The 20,333-nt window shown below is 41.1% G+C and overlaps 1 protein-coding gene across 1 annotated transcript; it reads right to left on the reverse strand.

Annotated features, from left to right (window-relative positions):
• Window positions 1-2,480: 2,480 nt before the first annotated feature.
• Window positions 2,481-16,330, reverse strand: Nlrp2 (NLR family pyrin domain containing 2). Its single transcript, XM_075987361.1, is given in 9 exon segments — window positions 2,481-2,619; window positions 4,913-4,989; window positions 5,215-5,383; window positions 6,406-6,466; window positions 6,469-6,575; window positions 8,346-8,537; window positions 11,047-11,217; window positions 13,482-13,937; window positions 16,308-16,330. Coding segments are annotated over 9 exon segments (1,395 nt in total).
• Window positions 16,331-20,333: the final 4,003 nt, after the last annotated feature.

The raw sequence follows: 20,333 nt of genomic DNA on the forward strand, positions 1-20,333 counted from the left end.
CATTTATTGTTGGTCTTAGTTCCCGTGCTGTCAGCGTTCTATTCAGAAAGTCCTTTCGTGTGCCCGTGAGTTCAAACCTATTCCCTACTTTTTCCAGTTATCTGGTCTTTTTTATTTTTTTTTAACAATCTCTTTTTATTTTACATACCAATCTCCCTCCTCTCCTTCCACCTTCCCCCACCCCACTCCCCATCCACTCCTCAGAGAGGGTGAGGTCTCTCATGGGGCGTCCACAAAGTCTGTCACATCGCTTGAGGCAGGACCAAGGCCCTCTGCCCTGAATGTAGATTGAACAAGGTAGCCCTCCTCAGGGAATGGGCTCCAAAAACCCAGTTTATGCCCTAGGGATAAATCCTGGTTCCACTGTTAGTGACCCCACAAACTGCCCTCTAAGCTTTAAAGTTTATTCTTGTAGTCCCAGGCTGCTCTTAACCTGGGTCAGAGAAGCTTCTTGGACAGCAAAAACAAAACAAAATCACAACTCGGTGGGCCTGCAACCCCAGTGCTGGAGTGGTGGAGACAGGCTCACAGGACAGTCAGTTTCATCAAATCGGGGAGTTCCAAGTTTAGTGAGAGACCCTGTTTTGATATGGTAAAGACACCAAACATTGACCTCTGGTCTCCACATGCACATGAATGAACACACATGCACACACACCCCCACACACCAGGATCATAACTCAATGACAAAGTCCTTAGTTACTGTGACTTATATAGCCTGGATCTTAAAACTCTGACTGGGGTGGCAAGAGGATGAAGAAAGGACAGATACACACACATACAAAATATCTGGGATCACGTGAATGTCTGCTACCACTGGAGGGCAAAAATTACTTCCAGCCACCCTGGTCATCAGTACGTTTATGAGGTACTAAACAAGGGGATAGGTTATCAAGATTTGATAAGCAGTCTCTGTAGGCAAGCAGTCTATGGTTATAAATGCCATGGTTAACATTAGAGATTTTAGTAACTATGCTTGAGAAATGGCAAAATGCAAAAAATTTATCTAAAATGTAAGCCTATAGTTTGTACAAACTCGAATCTAGCAGCCCATCTCCTATTTTCCCAAGACATTAAAGACTGTTTTTAAAATTGACTGATCTGGTAAAATTGGTGTTCTTGCAAGACAGTAGGTCAGAAGGTTAACTGCTATTTCTGATTTTGTAATCAAGCTTGTTTACTCTGCAGAATACATGTAATCTTGTAGATTTTGCCCAAGGCTGGGGCTGATACCATTTAAGGCTACATTTTTAGAGCACTCTCAGGGGCATCAATCAGTCCAGGTACCAGTATCTAAATAAAAAGCCTTGTATGAAAATTTATTCTCTGAGCAATCCCAGATTCATAACAGTAAAGACCCAGGAGGAGGAAACTGCAGCTTCTAGTGTCTACACACACTTGTCACTCAACTGCACTTGGATTCTATAGGAAAGCTTGGCCATCCTTCTTGTACCTAACCCAGGCAAGCCTTGGCCAATCCTGTGGGGTTGAGGCATTGGAGTCCTGGACGTGGCCATGCTTAGGTCAATAATACACACTCAGTCAGGCCTTTAATCTCTCAGGGTCTCCTCTACTCCCTACACCTAGTTAGCTGTGCAAGGCCTTGGCTTGGTCCCAGAGCTGCACACTAAAGCATACACTGGCAGGTCTATAGAAGTAGGTGCAATCAAACAATTGCCTCTGCATTCTCCCTTACTGTTGTCTAGCAATTTCTTCTGAGATAAAAATTCTTCCGTCTTGGAGGGAAGCTCTTTAAGGTGCAGGGTGTTCTAAAGGAGGTGAAACATTCTGCCCTGTGTGGCAGATCCTTAAGCCCAGAAAGTAAGCAACTCAGTGCTTCAGAATGGCCCCGAAACTGACCAGATATACTAGGGCCCTTCCTCCTCAAGCATGCATAAGTAGTAAAGCTGCTAAGTGGTACTCTCAGACCAGACCAGACCAGACCAGATCAGACCAGCGACCTGGTGGAGAGTCTCCAACCTGTTGAACTATCTGCAAGTTGTGTAGCATGCTCCAGGTTGTCAGTTTTCTTGAGCAACACCCATTCTGGGGTGGACTTTGGTGATGCAACCATCTTTGTAAGTAATCCCAACAAAGCTCATTGGCTCACCAAGTTGGATTTTCCTGGTATTCATACTTTGGTCTGTTTTTGGTTCCCTATATGGGGTGTATATCTTGCATATACCTGGGAATAGTGTCACATTATAACCTAAGATCTCTTCAGTTTTGTGGGACCCCATTAGTAAACACAGCTGTTCATGAATGTTTTCATCATTATTTCTCAATATACCAGTGATTATAAACATTTCACACATAACATTTTTTTTCAGTGACTTGTATGGTTTATACAGAGCCATGGGTGGAATGAAGGATAAAACATTTATCCCAGCTACCAAAAGATCAGACAGGGTAGCCAGAGGGCCTTCACCCTCACCTTCAAGGCCCATTACTCCTTTGGAGAGTAATGATGCCAGGTGGCATCAAGAAATGAAATGAGGGAAAGAAAGTTCCTTTTTCTTAGGATCCGGTTGGTTACTGTTAATGGTCAATTGTGGATGGCTTGTCTTCATTTCTTGAATCAGATTTTGGATTCTCAGGTCAGTGTTATCAAATTTCAACCTAGGTAACAAACAGGGGAGAAAAATAGTTTCTTGTAGCTTATGGAAAATTCATTTAAATTTCCAACATACCTTAAATATTTTATGGGTCACTTTAACACTATACTGCAAAGTAGAATTGCATATTGATATTTTAGATTTTATTTGGTATATGGTACATGCATATGTGCCCATGTGTGTGTTGGTAGAATACACTTCTGGACTACATATAGAGGCCAGATGTTGTTATAGGGATGGCTTTCTCAATCAATTCATTACCATACTGCTCCCACCTGATTTTTTGTGTGTGTGTCTATGAATGTTTTGCCTACATGTATGTATGTGCCCCACATGTGTGCCCGGTGACTGTGGGAGCTCAGAAGAGTGCATTAGAGCCCTAGAACTGGAGTTACAGATGGCTGTGAGCCACCATACCGGTGCTAAAAACAAAATCTAGGTCCCCTGCAAGAGAAGCAAGTACTTTTAACTGCTGAAACCTCTGTCCATACCCCCACTATCTTGGTTGTCTTAGTCAAGATCCCTCACTGACACCCTGGAGCTCACCATTTTGGTTAAACTGACTGGCCAAAAGCTCCCTGAATCTTCCTGATTCCATTCCCAAGTACTGGTTTTATAGACCTGTATGGTCTATAGCTTTTATTTAGGTATTAGTGATTCAAACTAAAGTCCTCATGTTAGCACAGCAAGAGTTTTACACACTAAGCTAACTTCCTAGCCACAGCATATTGGGTCTCCTTAGCCTATGCCAACCTCAGACTCACTGTGTAGCTGGTGATGGCCTTGAATTTCTAATCTTCCTACCTCCGTCTTCTACATTTACCACCACACCCAGTTTTATGCAGTTCTTAGGATCAGATTCAAGGCACACATTAAGTAAGCACACTACTGACTGAATCCCACACTTAGCCCTGCATATTGATTTAATAGGGCAAAGGTATCTGCAGTAATAGAAACACTGCATATGTGCACATCCTTCAGTCTTGATCACACTGTATTTTGAATCAGGGTTTCTGACTGCAACAAGAGCTCATTGATGGGCAAGGTTAAGTTGTGTATCAAGTATTTGGGACCTACCTGCCTCTGTAATTACAGCTTTCGAGAGGCAAAAAAAAAAAAACCCTATTTTTTCCCTCTCTTGCCTCCAGGATCCTGACCTGTTTGAGCTCCTGTCCTGACTTCTCTCAATAATAAAAAGCAATACAGAAGTATAAGTCAGATAAACCCTTTCCTCCCCTACTTGCTTTGTGGTCATTGCGTTTTGTCACAGCATTAGAAATCCTAAAATAGCATAACCTGTTAGCCAAATTAGCTATGAGAAAAGGTTCACATCTCAACTCAAGGGGACTGCTGCTTGATCATGGGAAAAGAATGTTGTTTCTAAGGCAGTCTACTGAAGATAGTGTGAAATGCAACAAAAAGACTAAAAGAACCAACATTTGATATAAAGGAGACAGTTTTGGGGAATGGCTCCATAGAAGGGTATGTGGGACTGGTTAATATACCCGGGTCTGCTCTCTGGTATAGCTCTCCTTTCTTAAAACCTTAGCTTGCTTATTCTTCTGGATGATGGGTATCTCCCAGAATACAGGTCATTAAGCTACAGATGGGCAAACATATAACATAAAGCCTGGCATTCATGTGCACGCTGGGGTTCTTGTGTTTGAGTTCAGTCACTTTACTAAGCAAGCTCTCTCCCGACCATTGTGAAAATTTGTGCTCTTTGAAAGAACACCTCTTGCTGAAGTCTAGGAATGCTTGAAATTCAGTGTGTAAGTCCAACTTGGACAATCTTATCTCATATTCCCAAGATCCAGAAATCATGGCTGTGCCATCATACCGGGTTTCCACTTTTTTAGAGACACCACATTAGACTTGTCATTTGTTTTCATTAATAAGACAAATACCGAACAATGATGGCTTCTTGGTTTCTCGTGCAGTGTTGACTTTATTCTGTGACCCAGTTTACCCATCAGTGCAACAGAAACATTCAGGAGAAGGTTAATATTATTTTGGGACCATTGTTTGTGGTGACACATGCCTTTAATCCCAGCACTCAGGAGGCAGAGACAGGTGGATTTCTGAGACTGACTTATTCTATGAAGTCACTTCCTGGATAGCCAGGGCTATACAGAGAAATCCTGTCTTGAAACATTAAAAAGATATTATTGGGTGAGCAAATGCAATGACTGCCAGTGACTAATGTCAACAGTGAACTGTTCAGTATCATTGGATATCTCACCTCCACCAAACCACCATGTAGGAAACCTTTTATGAAATAGGAAATAGAATCACACCTGAGTGTTTGGAAGGGGCAAATGCGAAGTTTCAAGTCTCCACAGAGTGTCTTTATTGCATCAGTTCCCAAGGAATTCTGAGTACAATGGTGAGAATAATAAAGTCAGGGCTCTACTCATGCTGTATATATCTGCTAGCATTAGGATGCAGCCCCAGCCAATGACGTTTCTTATATCACTCTGACTTGGAAGATCATTGGCATATTTCTGCTAGCTAGAATAATCATGAATTTCTTTCATATGTATCATACTTACGTACACATACAAACCCTCAAACATCTGCAGGCAAAGACGACTTACACGAGAGTTTGTAGTTTACACTCAGGGTAGCTTAAGCTTTCACACAGGGTCTTCACGCCACCATTTCCAAGATTGTTCTTGGCCAGGCTGAGATGTGTCAGAGTCTGGCTGACCATCGAAATGGAAGCGAGGTCCTTGCAGCAGGTTCCAGTGAGGTGACAGTTCTCCAACCTGTGGATGAATCACACACCTGGACCACACAGGAGCGCCTCTGCCAACTTATCCCTCTAGGAAGGGGAGAGGCTCACAGGCCCCACCCTTTATCTCTCAAGTGTGGCTCTAGATAGACTTTAGGAGAAGGAGATTGCTATCCTTATTTGTGTCTCTTCTGCTGAGCCCACCTGACTCCAACACATAGCTTCAAACATAGTCTCACAGATAGCCTGGTTAATCTTAGTGAGTCACAAACCAAAATGAAAAGGTATAAACGAGAAAGATTTGTCAGGAGGATAGATTGGGAGATTAGATTGAATGCCATTATGCATAGTACACATGTCATTTTGGAATTGTAAAAAAAAAACCCACCCACCTAAAACAAAAATCCGAAGCCAAAACAAACAAGCAACAAAAAATCATATAGCTATTAAAAGAGGAGATGACATTTCCATTTGTCTCCAGAAGGTAAAATCCTCATGTTCCATCACACAGCCGTGATCACGTGAGGAATTTAGAATGAGGAAAACATATGACCAAGCCAGCCAAAATCATGGCTGAGGGAGGGGCTCATGTTTCCACCCTACAGCTGAGGAGCTATTGGCAGTTGATGGATACTGGGGGGAAGAGGGGTCTAATTTTCTTCAGGGACAAGGTTTCTGAGACGTGACCAGTGCTCTAGAAGATTGTCCCACTCCCATGTACAATAAATAAACTCAGTTGGTTTAAGTAAAAAGTTTGTGAAATTGGGAGGGAATGATGACAGGGCTAAAGAAAATTCATAGGAGAGAAAATAGGGATGAGTTTTATCAAATGACATATATATGATATATATCATATATATTTGCATCTATGAAATTCTCAGTAAAAAAGAATGAGAAGAGCAAAGTGCACGATGCAGAGTCAATAACTCAGAAGCAGGTATCTGCATCCAAAGTGGACTCAAATGGATTGCCTCCTAAGTGTGGTGTCAACATGTCTCTCCTCTCTACAGCTCAGACTTCAGAGAGATGCTCTGCAGGAAGAGAGGATATACTTACGACACCCTCTGCAGTTTGCTTTTCGGTTGCTTCCAAGTCTTACATAGCAGCTTGATACCCTGTCCCAGAGTTTGTTGTTTGTGAGGTCCAGACATGTCAGGGACTCATTGACTTTCAGGGCCTGGAAAAAGTCATGCCATTTCTGAAGAGCATCAGGACAAGAACTCACACTGTGGGAGAAACAAGAACCAGTATGTTCTGAATGGTCCAGAGAATGACACATGAGAGCTGATCTTCCAGTTGTGAGTTCATTAAGTGCATAGTAAAAGAATAAATTTCAAGAGACAGCAGAATGTCAAAGCAGGCTCTAAAAAGCTAAGAGCAACTGACTGGGGCTAGTTGAGGTGGTCATATTTCTGAATAAGCTTGTTCTCCTTGGTTGAGCTTTCCATGGAAAAACTTTTGAGTTTCCTTTCCCATCGTAGGAATGAGTGCTTTACTTCCTAATGTTCAAATGTATATACTCTTGGGAAGTTTTGTGGTCTCCCTCTCTTGGCTGAGTATGAATATATGGTCTAGTTACCTAGGTTCACCAAGTTTCATTCTTTCTCACATAAATTTTGACCCCACATACCTTTAATACAGCACTCAGGATGCAGAGGCAGGCTGATCTCTGTGTGTTCCAGGCCAGGCAGAACTACACAGTATAATTCTGTCTCAATTTTTATTCTTTTAATATTTTGTTTGCATATATAATGTATCTCATTCACATCCTCTTCTACTAATTCCTACCCCTGTCAAGTCAACAAATTTCTTTTCCAAATTCATGTTCTCTTTTAGGCCCACTCTTAGCTGAAGAGATTGGCAGTTGATGGCAGTTAGGGGAGGGAGAGTCATATTTTCTTTGGTGCTGTGGACACTGGTAGGTTGTCAGTGAATGACCACACACCCATGTGCAGAGGTATAGTGCTAATTGCACTGCCATGAATTTATGAATATAGGATTATTAATTTATGAATATAGGCTCTCTTAGCACCTACACCTTAACTAGGTAACTAAATTAAATCAAGGTATTGGCATTTTATGTGGCCTTCCAACTGCTTTAACAAAATTACATACATTAACTTACATAGAATTTCATTTAATTTTGGGCATTAGCTTATTCACTTAAAATGAAAATGGATTTCCAGATATTCAAGTCATACTTTCCTCCCAGATAATTTTCTCAGAAGAATCAAAAAAAGGGTCATTTGCCACGGATGGTATTGAGAGCAGTAACAGCTTGTCTCATGACTTGTTTGACCTCTTCTCCAAGTCCTTATGGGATGCATGTTAACCCCTTTTTTATTGACAAGAAGACCGAGTCAAATGGGTGAACATCACATACCAGGGAAAGCAGAGGCACAGTGTGTGGTCTTACAGTGTGTTCCTGCTGCTTGGTTCAAATGTGGTCTTGCTAGGATCCATGGATCATAGTATGGGGGTGGTAGTAGAGAACATCTCAATTAAGGGTGATGTTAGGGGAAGGTTTAACTGATACTCTGAAGAAGGCTTTTTTTGCTGGGAAGGAAGATGGGGTCTTCAAGCTTACATTCTGAATTACAACTCAAGAAGAATATAACTACAACCACAAACAAATGACCTGATAGGGTTGTTACTCAGATTCTAGGGGTTTCTTGGTCACAGGGTTATTAAATATGTATATATTTGCATATAAATATATACATATCTAACACATATACACATATCTATACATATACATGCACATAAATATACACATGCATATATACATATATGCATGCACACACATATACACACACATATATGTATAGTTTAAGATGTTCAGAGGTCAGGGAAGATGAAGACTGAATTCTTTGTTCACCTCTGGTACATGTTCCCTGAGTAGTGATATTTTATTTGAAGAATAAGCAGCCTTTCCTTCCAACTTAGATTTGCTATACAGGAAGAACTGATAGAGTTTTAGGAATGAAGAGATGTACCTGAGATACTTCAGGTTGCACAATGAGTTTTTCACAACTCTGCCCAGTGAGGGAAGCACGATGCTCATGTCATCACCTTTCAGGGTCAGATGTGAGAGGGTTATATAACCAGTAAAAATGAGGCACAATTTCTTGTATACATCAGCTGGGGAAATATTTTTGAGGTTGAGGAAAAGAATACAGAGAGGAAATCTTGAGTGCCGATGAAATGGCTCAGTAAATAAAGGCACCTGCCACCAAACTTGTCAACCTCAATTTGATCCCTGGGACCCAAACAGTAAAAAAGGAAAGAACCAATTCTGGAAAATTGTCCCCTGGCCTCCATTCACATAAATATATACACCACATGCCTCTCCACTCAACAAATGTAAAGCAAATTTCTAAAGAGATGAGAGTTTGACTTTCTATACCTCTCCTATACATAAACAGAAACAAAGGAATGCACTATGTTTAAACTTTAGCTTCCTCCTACATTAAACCACTCTATTCTTCAAGGCATTGTTGACAAAAAATTGTATTTAAGACATACAAAATTGTTTTGTTATATGTATGCTTTGTGAGATAATTGACCCAATCTAGCCAAATCACATATTCATCAACTCACACAGCTACCTCTTTTTGACTTCATGACTACAATCCTACACAAGAGAAATGATCTAGAAACACATTGCTTTTGGGCAAGATGCTCATTTTCTTTTCTTTTGTGTATGTGTAGCCATTAGATATTCTCTCTATAAGATAGATATTAATACGATTTATTGTGGGCCAGGAGGTGGTGGCGCACGCCTTTAATCCCAGCACTCGGGAGGCAGAGGCAGGCGGATCTCTGAGTTCGAGACCAACCTGGTCTACAAGAGCTAGTTCCAGGACAGGCTCCAAAACCACAGAGAAACCCTGTCTTGAAAAAAAAACCAAAAAAATAAAAATAAATAAAAAGATTTATTGTTAATTATGTGATTATATGTATATGTGTCTGTATGTGCATGTGTGTGGGTATATGCATGGAGTGCAGTTGCCCTAAGAGTCCAGAAGGGGGCATCAGACCCTTGGAGATAATGTTACCAAAATGGATGGAACTTAAGATCACATTGTGTGAAATAAGCCATTTTCTGTTTTGTGTGAGAGAACATGGAAGACCTATGCTCTCCTGCCATGTGTGGCGGCATTGGTCTGTAACAGAGGCAGGTGGATAATCAGAAGTCTGAAGCCAACTTAGTCTATAGAGGAGTCATGGGAAAGCCATGGCTACACAGTGAGACCCTGTCTCTAAACCACCCTCTCCGACTCGCCCCAACTCTTTATAGCACGGATGGACTATGTATCATGATATTGCCACTATAGTGACGTTAGAGTAGATGCTACTTTCTAGACCTCATTCACCTCAACTAAAGCTTTCTTCCCATTGACCAAAAATTCTCTTTAGAGACTATCTGAAATCCTGGTTTCTTAAGTCATTTCCAACACCTACGAAAAGAGAGTTATCATCCACACAAAAGCCATCTCTCTCTCTCTCTCTCTCTCTCTCTCTCTCTCTCTCTCTCTCTGATGGAGATGAATCAAAGAGGCAAGGTCGATTCTCTCTGAAGTGTTACCAGAGGGCACCTTTACACAGACACTGTGTCTTATGGAAGGCTGTGAGGTGCTCTACTGTATTTAAAATAAGACTGAACATCCAATGCAATCCTTATTGGATGAGGGCTTTTATTCTGATACACCAAGAAAGAAGAAGAAATGTCAGAGAGATGGCTCAGTGGTTATGAAACTTGTTACTCTTGCAGATGGCCCAGGTTTGGTTCCTAGTACTCACAGGGTGGCTCAGTACTGTCTGTCACTTTAGTTTCAGGGGATCTGACATCTTCTGATCTCCAATTGGCACCAGGCATGCACATGGTGCAGGGAAAAACTCTGTATGAACACAGAAAATTTTTCTGAAACCCTTGTGACTCACATCTTTCTAGATTTAAGCCTTCTAGCCATATAATCCACAGATGAACATCAAGGAAGACCGAAAGTTTTCCACACTCTGCACTCATTCATTTACATTACATATTTATCTTTCTCCTGCTGTTATTTTTACCTGACACCTTTCATCCCAATCTCATTCATTTGTGTACATTTTCGGTCATGGATGTGCACACCTTGCCCAGATGACTTTCTATGCTCAAGCCTTAGGCACACTGCTCTCTATCTCTACACCAGTGTTTTCCAGCCTGTTATGGTGCTGCATTCCCTGGGGCACTAGATGATACTTGCAGATACTAAGGTATCTCATGACTGAAGGAAGGAAATGCTGTTGATATCTGGCATGTGGAGGTCAGAGGCACCGCTCACTATTCTACAATGCACAGGCCAACATTTCTTTCTCCAACAAAAAACCCAAATAGCTCAAGTGTCCAAAGAGGTTGGGGACTCTGTTCTATTTAAAGACCAATGGTTGCCACAGTAGGACTCAGGCTGCCTAGGGATCTTGATTATTTTTATTATGGTATTTGTGGACATTAGAAATGTATCCTGCATTATACTGAAGTTACTGTAGGATCCTTTTCAAGGTAAAATTAAGGTTAGGGTCAACTAAATTCCCTGTATCTTGGTACAAGATTAGATTCTAGGATACAAGTCTGAGGATTTCTTCTAGTATTAAAATGTAAGTGCTTTGGTCAAATGCTAGAGGGACCTTCTCCGGAGATCAGGTCCTACTTACACCACTTTCTGGAGATGACGGGGAGCAGAGGACAGTTTATAATAAAGGATCTTCAGTAAGGAACTGCTGAAGTAGCTATTGCTGATGTCCAGAAAGACCAGTTTCTCATTTGAATGAAACATGTCACAAAGGTCTGTCCAGAAAGTTAACAGGTGTTGGTTGTCCTGAGACCTACAAAAATAAGAGAGAGGCTGATTTTAATTTCTACATGTATCCATGTATGCTCCCATGCCTCTATAAATCCTCAGGCACTTTCTACCTTTTGCCTGAGGCGGAGTTTTTCATGGGTTTGGCTCTTCACTGAGTAGACCAGGTCAGCAAGACGCAAACTTCCAGGAATCCACCTGTCTCCACTTTACCATCGCTGAGATTAGAGGTATGCACTACTTTGGCTTTGGGTAGGCTCTGAGATCTGAGACTCAGGTCTTTCCCTTTGCCTCTATTTAAGTGATTTAAGGATTGAGCTCTAAGGACTGAGCCATCTCCACACTTTCTACAAATGGTTTTGAAACTCATCTTTTATATCAGCCTCCAAAGGGATGGTTGTCATGGCATTTTCCTATTCTTCATTCTTGTCAGTCTACTCTACTCACCTGCCTGTTTCTTTTTGGTTCCTTTTGTTTCTAAATAGTTCCTTTATGTTTTCATGCAACACATATGACCTGCATTTCTTCTGATGAGATATCTGCCCATCTCATGGTATGTGGTGGTCTACTTTGCTTCTCTGCTGCTGTGATTAAACACCATGACCCATAGCAATTTGTGGAATGAAGCGTTTACCTGCCTTTTTCTTCCTTATCACAGTCCGTGACCGTGGGCAGGATCCCAAGGCAGGAGCAGGCCACAGAAGAACACTGCTTACTGTCTTGTGCAATCTGCTTTCTAATACCACCCAAGACCACCAGCTCAGTCATGAAACCACCCAAAGTGGGCTGTGCCCTCCCATAAATATCAACCAAAATAAAATGTCCCACAGACTGGCTTATAATGGAGGCATTCCCTTAATTTTATGTTCTCTTTCCCCAGGTGACTATAATTTGTGTTCACTTGGCATAAAACAGTAGTCTTTGGTACTACCATCACCTATGTGTATATACACACATAAAAATAAAAATCTAGCCGGGCAGTGGTGGCGTACGCCTTTAATCCGGAGGCAGAGGCAGGCGAATCTCTGTGAGTTTGAGGCCAGCCTGGTCTACAAGAGCTAGTTCCAGGACAGGAACCAAAAGATACGGAGACACCCTGTCTGAAAAAATAAAAAAAAGTGAAAATCTAGAATTAGTTTATTAGAGAGAACACAGTATTTGTCTGAATCTGGATTCTTGGCCTGGTAATTTTCAATTCCATTCATTTGCCTGCAGCTCTTATGATTTAATTTTTTTTTTACAGAACAATACAATATAGTCATTTGCAGTAACACAGGGAACTAGAAGACATTATGTAAAGTGAAGTAAGATGATCCAGAAGGACAAATATTGAATGTTTTACATATATAGCAAGTTGAAAAAGGCAACTTTAGTAATGAAATAGTGCTTGATGCTGAAAAAGGTATAAGGTGAAGGCAATTAAGGCAAAACGTATGTATCTGAAGATTTATGATTCATGTGTGTGAATGTTCTGCCTACATTTATGTCTATGTAGGCATGTCTATGTACATGCCTAGCACCCATGGAGGCCCCAAGAGGACACCAGATCCCCTGGAACTGGAGTTATAGATAGCTGTAAGCACCATGAAGGTGTTAGGGATTGAACTCAGCTCCTCTGGAAGTGCTCCTAACGGCAGAACCATCTCTCCAGACCCTCAATATACCTTTCATTTCTGCTTCCATGATGGCTAATGATGTTGCATACTTAGGAAAACCACAAAAAGACCTATGAGTGGAGAAAACAAGAAAGGCTTTAAGAGAGAGGATAAGAGAGTACATGTAATAGGAGGACAGGCAAGATGATTCACTGGGAAAGACAGTTTGCTCATGGCTCAGGTAGAGAACTGGTCTCATTTAAGAAGCTGTCCTTTGACTTCTGTACAAAAATACATAGTAAGTTTAATAAAAACACATGTGCTATAAAAGTGGAAGTGGGGATACCCAGGAGGAAAAGGGCTTAAACACAGAGAGTGGACAGGGAGGTGAAGGGATCCAGGCAGGAGAATCAAGTAAAATCCTGTGTGAATATGCCATAAGGAAATAATATGAGAATTGGTCACCAAAAGAAAGGCGACTATAGGTTTTACGATGTTTTCCTTTTAGCTTGGCATCCTTAATCATGCAATTATTTTCACTTTTATTATTAAGTAGGAAGAAGTCCAGTAGGTATAAAATGTCCTACCTTGCGCTACAGAGGATGAGCGATTTCAACCTCTTACTGTCAAACATGGGGTGAGATGGAGGATACAAACATCATTAAGAAGCCTGAAAGGAAAATAAAGTTTTTACCTTTGATCCTGAGCTGTGGATCCCAATGCAGCATCATTCTCTGGGAAGATCCCCTTTGCTACTTGTAAGGATATTGTTCGCAAATTTTGAGAATTCTTGAGGCAAAAGGAAGCATGTATGAGGTCTGTGTTGGTTTTCAAAGGCAAGGAGATTTCCTCAAAGAGGGCCATGACTTCCTTCACAAGCCCCTTCTCCTGAGATTCATAGAGACAGGACAAAATTTCTTGTAGATCCATCAGTAATAGGAACAGTTTATTTTCCCCTGACTCACACTCCAGGAATTTCCTCTTGGCTGCAATTCATATTTGGCAGTCAAAAACTGCCACCAACTCTTTAATTCGAGTCTCATTCAAGATGCCAAATGCAAATAGTAGCACCCCCGACAGGTTGGGGTTCTTTAACCTTGTCTCCCTAGAAAGCATATTCTGCATACTATATTTTGAGACACCCTTGTTCCTTCAAAAAGGGAATCGAAACCACTTTCAAGAAATTATGTACCCTGGCTGCTGATAGTCTGTTGGAACAACTGCCCTTACTTTGTGTAGAAGACATCTTGAAATCACAACTGAACCTGAAAGAATTGCACCGTTTTGTGTACAGGAACGTCCTGGATATGGACTGTTTCAGTGACTCTCCTCCACATGGTCCTCTTCCTCCTTGCCCTCTTTATCTTTAAATTTGCTCAGTGGCAGGATCTTGTTAAATCAGACTATTTTCAGGGAACTTGACTGACAGTTGGGATGTTTGCAAAGGTCTATTGTGGGATGTGGTATCTTTGAAGTTCAGCCAACAGAAATGCATGTGTGTGTCAAACAGACATCGGAGTGAACTCTGGGGACACACAACTTGGTCACCAAGGTATACGGTGATCGTTGGATGTTTTCACTTTCTGAGACCTCATGACTTTTGACTAACATCTCCTTTCCTCACTCTAAAGAAGTTAAACTCATAGAATAATCTTACATGCTAATTATATTATAAAGGTGGTCTGGTTAGAAAAATTCATGTCATATTCATATGAAATGTATGTCAACCTCTCCTGTTACTTTGAGGCAGGGTCTCAATAAATTTCCTTGACTGGCCTCAAACCTGCCTCTGCCTCTCTTGAGTGTTGAGATCAAAGGCAAACACCACCACACTTTGCCTTTTCAAACCTCTTAAAATTTCACAGACATGCTAGTTATTAGGTAAATTTCTTAATTTATTTTTGAGACTTTCATTCATACATAGAATATATATTTGTTCACACACATATTATGATGTGAGGTGAAAGGTTAGGATATTTAGTTCTAATTGATAGAGAAGCCTAGAATAGTAACAAAAAGGCTATTTTTTAGGTATCAGGGTATTGTGAGGGTTAAGATTATTTTATATATATAAAATTATATATAATTAAGATAACATATACATACACACATATAAAAATGATGATTATATTCACCATCAAGCTAACTCCTATCCCCCTTGACATGTTACCTTTCAATTAATGTAATTTTTATTTTTGATAATCCATGAAGTCCAATTAGTGTTGCCCATATATGTCCATGTATGGGTATGGGACATGGGGACTGAAGCCTGCTAGTGCCCACATCCTCAAAAAAGTTCCCCCTCAACAACTATGAACTGCTAAAAACTTTTCAGTAAGAACTGTGGTCTGGAGATAATCTATCCCATCTAGGTTGTGATTTTGGCTGGCAGGTCTTGTGTAGGCCTTGTGCTGGTAACCACAGCTGCTGTGAGTTCACAGTTGTACAGTCACACTGTGCCTTGCCAAGTCCAGAAGATGGCACCCAACAGCACTTCCCATTCTTTGACTCTTACAGCCTTCCTACCTTTCTTTGTGATGTTTCCTGAGCTTTGGTGTGGTGGAGTTAATACAGATGCCTCATTTAGGGCCAAGCACCCAATTTTATTCTTAGTATTTTAACTCATCATGGAAAGGAAGTTTCTCTTACCAAAATTGTGAGCATCCCATATGAGAGCAAAATACAAACATAAAATATTTAGAAGGTAAGTTGACAGCATGATAATTTAGAAAAATAACAGTATCAGGTTATGACTTCCCCAACCATGGGCTTTTGACTAGGATTACAGTACCAGGCACGGCATTCTCTCCTATGAATAGACCTCAAATCCATTCTTACCCTAGAACACTACAATGGTGGACAGATTGTTATTGTGTCATGCAATGTCCAGCACTGGATACGAGCATTGGTGTCTTTCCCTGCTAGTAGCCTGCACCAGCAACTTCTGTAGCTATGAAGGTGAACCAGCAGAGATAAGCCAGAAAGGATGATGTTTAGGGAAACTTTCTAATTAAACATTTTTATTAATGGGCCTGGAGAGATGGCTTAACAGTTTAGACTACTGCCTACTCTTGCAGAGGACACAGGTTCAATTTCCAGCACCCACATGACAGATCACAACTGTCTGTAACTCTAGTCACAGAGGATCCAACACCTCTTAGATCAAGCATGCATCTAGTGAACAGATACACATGTAGAAAAAACACCATCAAACATAAAGCAAAATTGAAAAATTATTGGTATGTGTTCATTGCCCAGAGTAGGTTTCACAATGACATTCCCATTAGAATATCTCATGCACTTTGTCCCTATTCACCCCCATTAACTTCTACTGTGCTCTTTTGTCTTCTAGTTCCCATTATATCCCCAAATAATCCCCTTCTACTCTCATGTGTGCATTCGTATAAAATCCTAACTCCACACATTTCAGAAATCAAGACATTTATCTCTGAATAACAGAGACAGAATTCCATCTGTTTTATCTCCTAAGATTAGAGCTGTCCCTCCTATGACCACTTACCGGGATATCTGTCTAGCTCTCATTGGTAAGAACACACTGACTTGGCACCCAACATGGTCTACTAAGTGTTGCGGGAGAATTGTTTGTATTCTGTCAATCATGTTTTAAATAAATGCTGATTGGCCAGGCAGAAAGTATAGGCGAGTCAACTAGACATAAAGTAGAGGCAGGGCCATGAGAACAGGAGTTTTCTGGAAATAAAAAAGCTCTTTCCACTCCAGAGTTCCTGCCCAGACCACCGAAGAAACAGGATGTGACCTACCCCACTAAGAAAGGTACTGAGCCATGTGGCTAACATAGATAAGAATAATGGGTTAATATAAGCTACAAGAGCTAATAAAAAGACTGAGCTAATGGGCCAATCAGTTTTATAACTTATGTAAACCTCTGTGTGATTTTCTTTGGGGTTAAATGGCTACAAAAACCAGACAGAACAAAACCCCCAACAAACAGCCTCTTCTACTACACTGACTCACTTGACCTTGGCAGGTTCTGTCTAGGAGAAGACACCATATCTGATGCTTCTGGGTGAGATGCACAAGAGATGTAACCTGCAGCTCCTGAGGTAAGTTGCACAGTCACTGCTGTCCTCCAAGGTAACCCATCATGTTGCTCTATGGGAGAATACATGGTATTTCCTGTTCTCTAAGGAAGAACTCTTGGTCGGTGCTGTTCCCTGGAGTAGACCCCAAGGTTGTTGTTGTCTCTTATGGGTAGGTCAGGTGATCAGTGCTGTCTCCCCCCTCCCCCCGCCCAGGGAGTAGAACCCATGGTTAGTGTTGCCCCTGGTGGTAGAACCCATGGTTCTGCCCCTGGGGATAGAACTCCTTGTCAGTGCTGCCCCCTAAGGTAGAACCCATGGTCGGTGTTGCCCCCTGGGAGTGGAACCCATGGTTAGTGCTGCCCCCTGGTGGTAGAACCCCTTATTCAATGCTGGACCCTGGTGGTACAACTCATGGTTAGTGCTGCCCCCTGGTGGTAGAATCCCTTATTCAATGCTGGACCCTGGTGGTAGAACCCATGGTCAATGCTGGACCATGGTGGTAGAACCCATGGTCAGTGCTGCCCCCTGGAGGTAGAACCCCTGGTCAATTCTGTACCCTTGTGATAGAACACATGGTTAGTGCTGCCCCCTGGAGGTAGAACCCCTGGTCAATTCTGTACCCTTGTGATAGAACACATGGTTAGTGCTGCCCCCTGGAGGTAGAACCCATGGTCGGTGTTGCCCCTTGGGAATAAAACCCATGGTTGAGACATGGTGAGACAAATTTAAATTTAACATTTAAGAATACTGTAGGTGCCCATATGCCTTTCCATCCAGACAGTATCTTACACTATTCCAATTTCAGGCTGTTCTGGAACTTGCTGTGTAGCTAGTGTAGGCTGGCTTTGAACTTTTGGCAATCCTCTCACTTCAATCTCCCAAGAGCTGACATGACAGCTATGAATCATCATGCCTGGCTTTAAAATTTCTAAACCAGACAGTAAAGAAAATAGGCTACTTTATAGGCAATATGTGAGTACTGTGTTTTAATAAAGTTTTTCACAAGAACAAAACAGGTATATGGCTGGTTTTTACCAGTCTGCAACAACTTGCTGACCTCTGCTCTGGTCCTTCATTCATCACCTCTGCTTCCATTATTTATTTTCAGATGGAACAAGAGTAGTGATGTGAGGCCAGGATTCTGTTCTATTGCTTACTACGCATGAAGCATTTTGGTGAACCGACTCATTGTCATAGCTGCTCAAAGACTTCAGTACTCAATTTCTGCTAGGAATCCCAAAGGAAAATCAAATTACACAACTGTGAGAAATATGCAGAGGACCTAGGTCAGTCTCATGCAGGCTCCCTAGTTGTTGGTTCAGTCTCTGGGAGTCCCTATGAGCCCAGGTTAGTTGGTTCTGCGGGTTTTCTTGTGGTGCCCTTGACCCCACTGGTTTCTATAATCCTTCCTTTCCCTCTTCTGCAGGATTCCCAGAACTTTGCTTAATGTTTGTTTCTCTCTCCCTGCCACCACCATGTTTTTGTCTCTCCTGAGTCTCTGGGGTATCTGGCCTCTGTATCCTGGCCCTAGGGGGTGAGCTCCCTCTTTAGGGTATGGATCTCCAGTTGGGCCGTCATTAGTTGGTCACTCCCACAATTTCAGCGCCATCTTCACCCTCACACATCTTGTAGGCAGGACAAATTGTAGGTAGATGAGTTTGTGGCTGGGTTGGTGTCCCAGTCCCTCCACTGGAAATCATTTCTGGTTACAGGAGATAGTTGGTTCAGGCTCAATAGCTCCCATTGCTAGGAGTCTTAGCTAGGGTCACCCTCATAGATCCCTGGGAGTTTTTATTGTTCTAGGTTTCTAGCTCATCCAAGAGATGTCCTCATATTCTAGTTGTCTCCCCCAGTATTCACCCCCACCAGAAGCCTTTTAACATTCCAAGTTTACTCCTAATACCCAATTTCTTCAGTACATCTTAAATCTCTCCAAACAGTGTCATCAATGGGAACCAAGCCTGAGACTGTGGGGGTAGTTTATCACTCAAACTATGACAAGGGAGTTTTAAATTATAGATCTGATGACTCTCAGATCTGGTTTAAGGATTTGGGAGTATAACCATGTATGGTGAGGCATGCCTCTAATCCCAGAATTTAGGAGGCTGATATAAGAGGGTTTATGTTCAAGTCAACCAGAGCTACATAGTGACTTTTGAGGCTATCCTGGGCTCTTGCCCCCAGGGACCCTTCTCATTGTCCCGACTACATATATGTGGTTTAACATGACAACTATAGTAGATCTAAATTTAATATTCATCTTGGAGTTGGTTTGACATGTTAATTCAGTTTTCTTTGCATTAGAAGAAGTTATTCATTCTCACAACATTAATTGGCATCTTAGTAGAATTATTTGTAAAATGTGCTGTTAATGCATGTATATATTATGTGCCGATTAAACAAGGTGAGTAACATTTCTATCTCTTTACCATCATTTCATGTTGAGTACTTTTGAGTGCCTGTCTTCTATAACTTCTTAGAATATTGTAGGTTATGGCCACCTCATTGTGCTGTAGAGTGTATGAACTTCTCCTTTACATCTGTTTGGTACCCATTATCTCATCTTCTTCATCCGTACTCCTACAACCTTCCTACACACTAATAAACAGATATTATATGATAAAGATTTCCTTTGATTTATCATATAAGAAAATACATGCAGTCATTTTCTAGTTTCATTTAATGAAATCTTCAGATGTGACTAATCTGTTTTGGGTGTGCTGTGTACTCACTTCCAGATGGTAGATATAGGTACACAGGAGGGGTTGATGTGGGGAGTTGTACAAGGGATACTTAGATATCCTTAGATACTTAGATAATACAATGATTATAATGATTATGGAAGCCACCAAAACCATGAGGATGCCATATCAATAATCTGATTTTAGCCTTTTTTTTTGTATAGTGCTGTTCTGTAAAATCTAGAGAATCACCTATGACAGCTATGCTTTTGGTCACAAATGACTAAATTTTAGAATTATGTAGCAGGCAAAAATAAAAGAATAAATAGCAAGGAGCAGCTAAAACAACTGAGAGCAGAGCACCATCAGTGTACCCCACTCAAAAGAGATGACTAGAATAGCTGATTAAGAGAACAATGAATCCTTTGGGTATATACCCAAAAGTGGTATTACTGGGTCATGAGGAAGGTTGTCTCCTAATTTTCTGAGAAATCACCATACTGATACCCAAAGGGGCTGTACCAGCTTGCACTCCATCAGCAATGGAGGAGTATTCCCTTTACCCCACAATCTCTCCAGCATAAGTTGTTATCAGTGTCTTTTTTGTTGTTGTTTTATTTTATTTTTTGTTTTTTTATGTTTTAAACTTTATTTTAATATATATATATATATATATATATATATATATATATATATATACATATTTATTTCAGAACTGAGCATGGAATCTAGGGCCTTGTATATGCCAGGCAAGCACTTTCCCATTGAACAATACCCTTCCTCTTCAGAAATCAAGTGATT

This window comes from Microtus pennsylvanicus, chromosome 1, assembly GCF_037038515.1.
Source record: "Microtus pennsylvanicus isolate mMicPen1 chromosome 1, mMicPen1.hap1, whole genome shotgun sequence".
In the NCBI taxonomy this organism is placed as follows: domain Eukaryota; kingdom Metazoa; phylum Chordata; class Mammalia; order Rodentia; family Cricetidae; genus Microtus; species Microtus pennsylvanicus.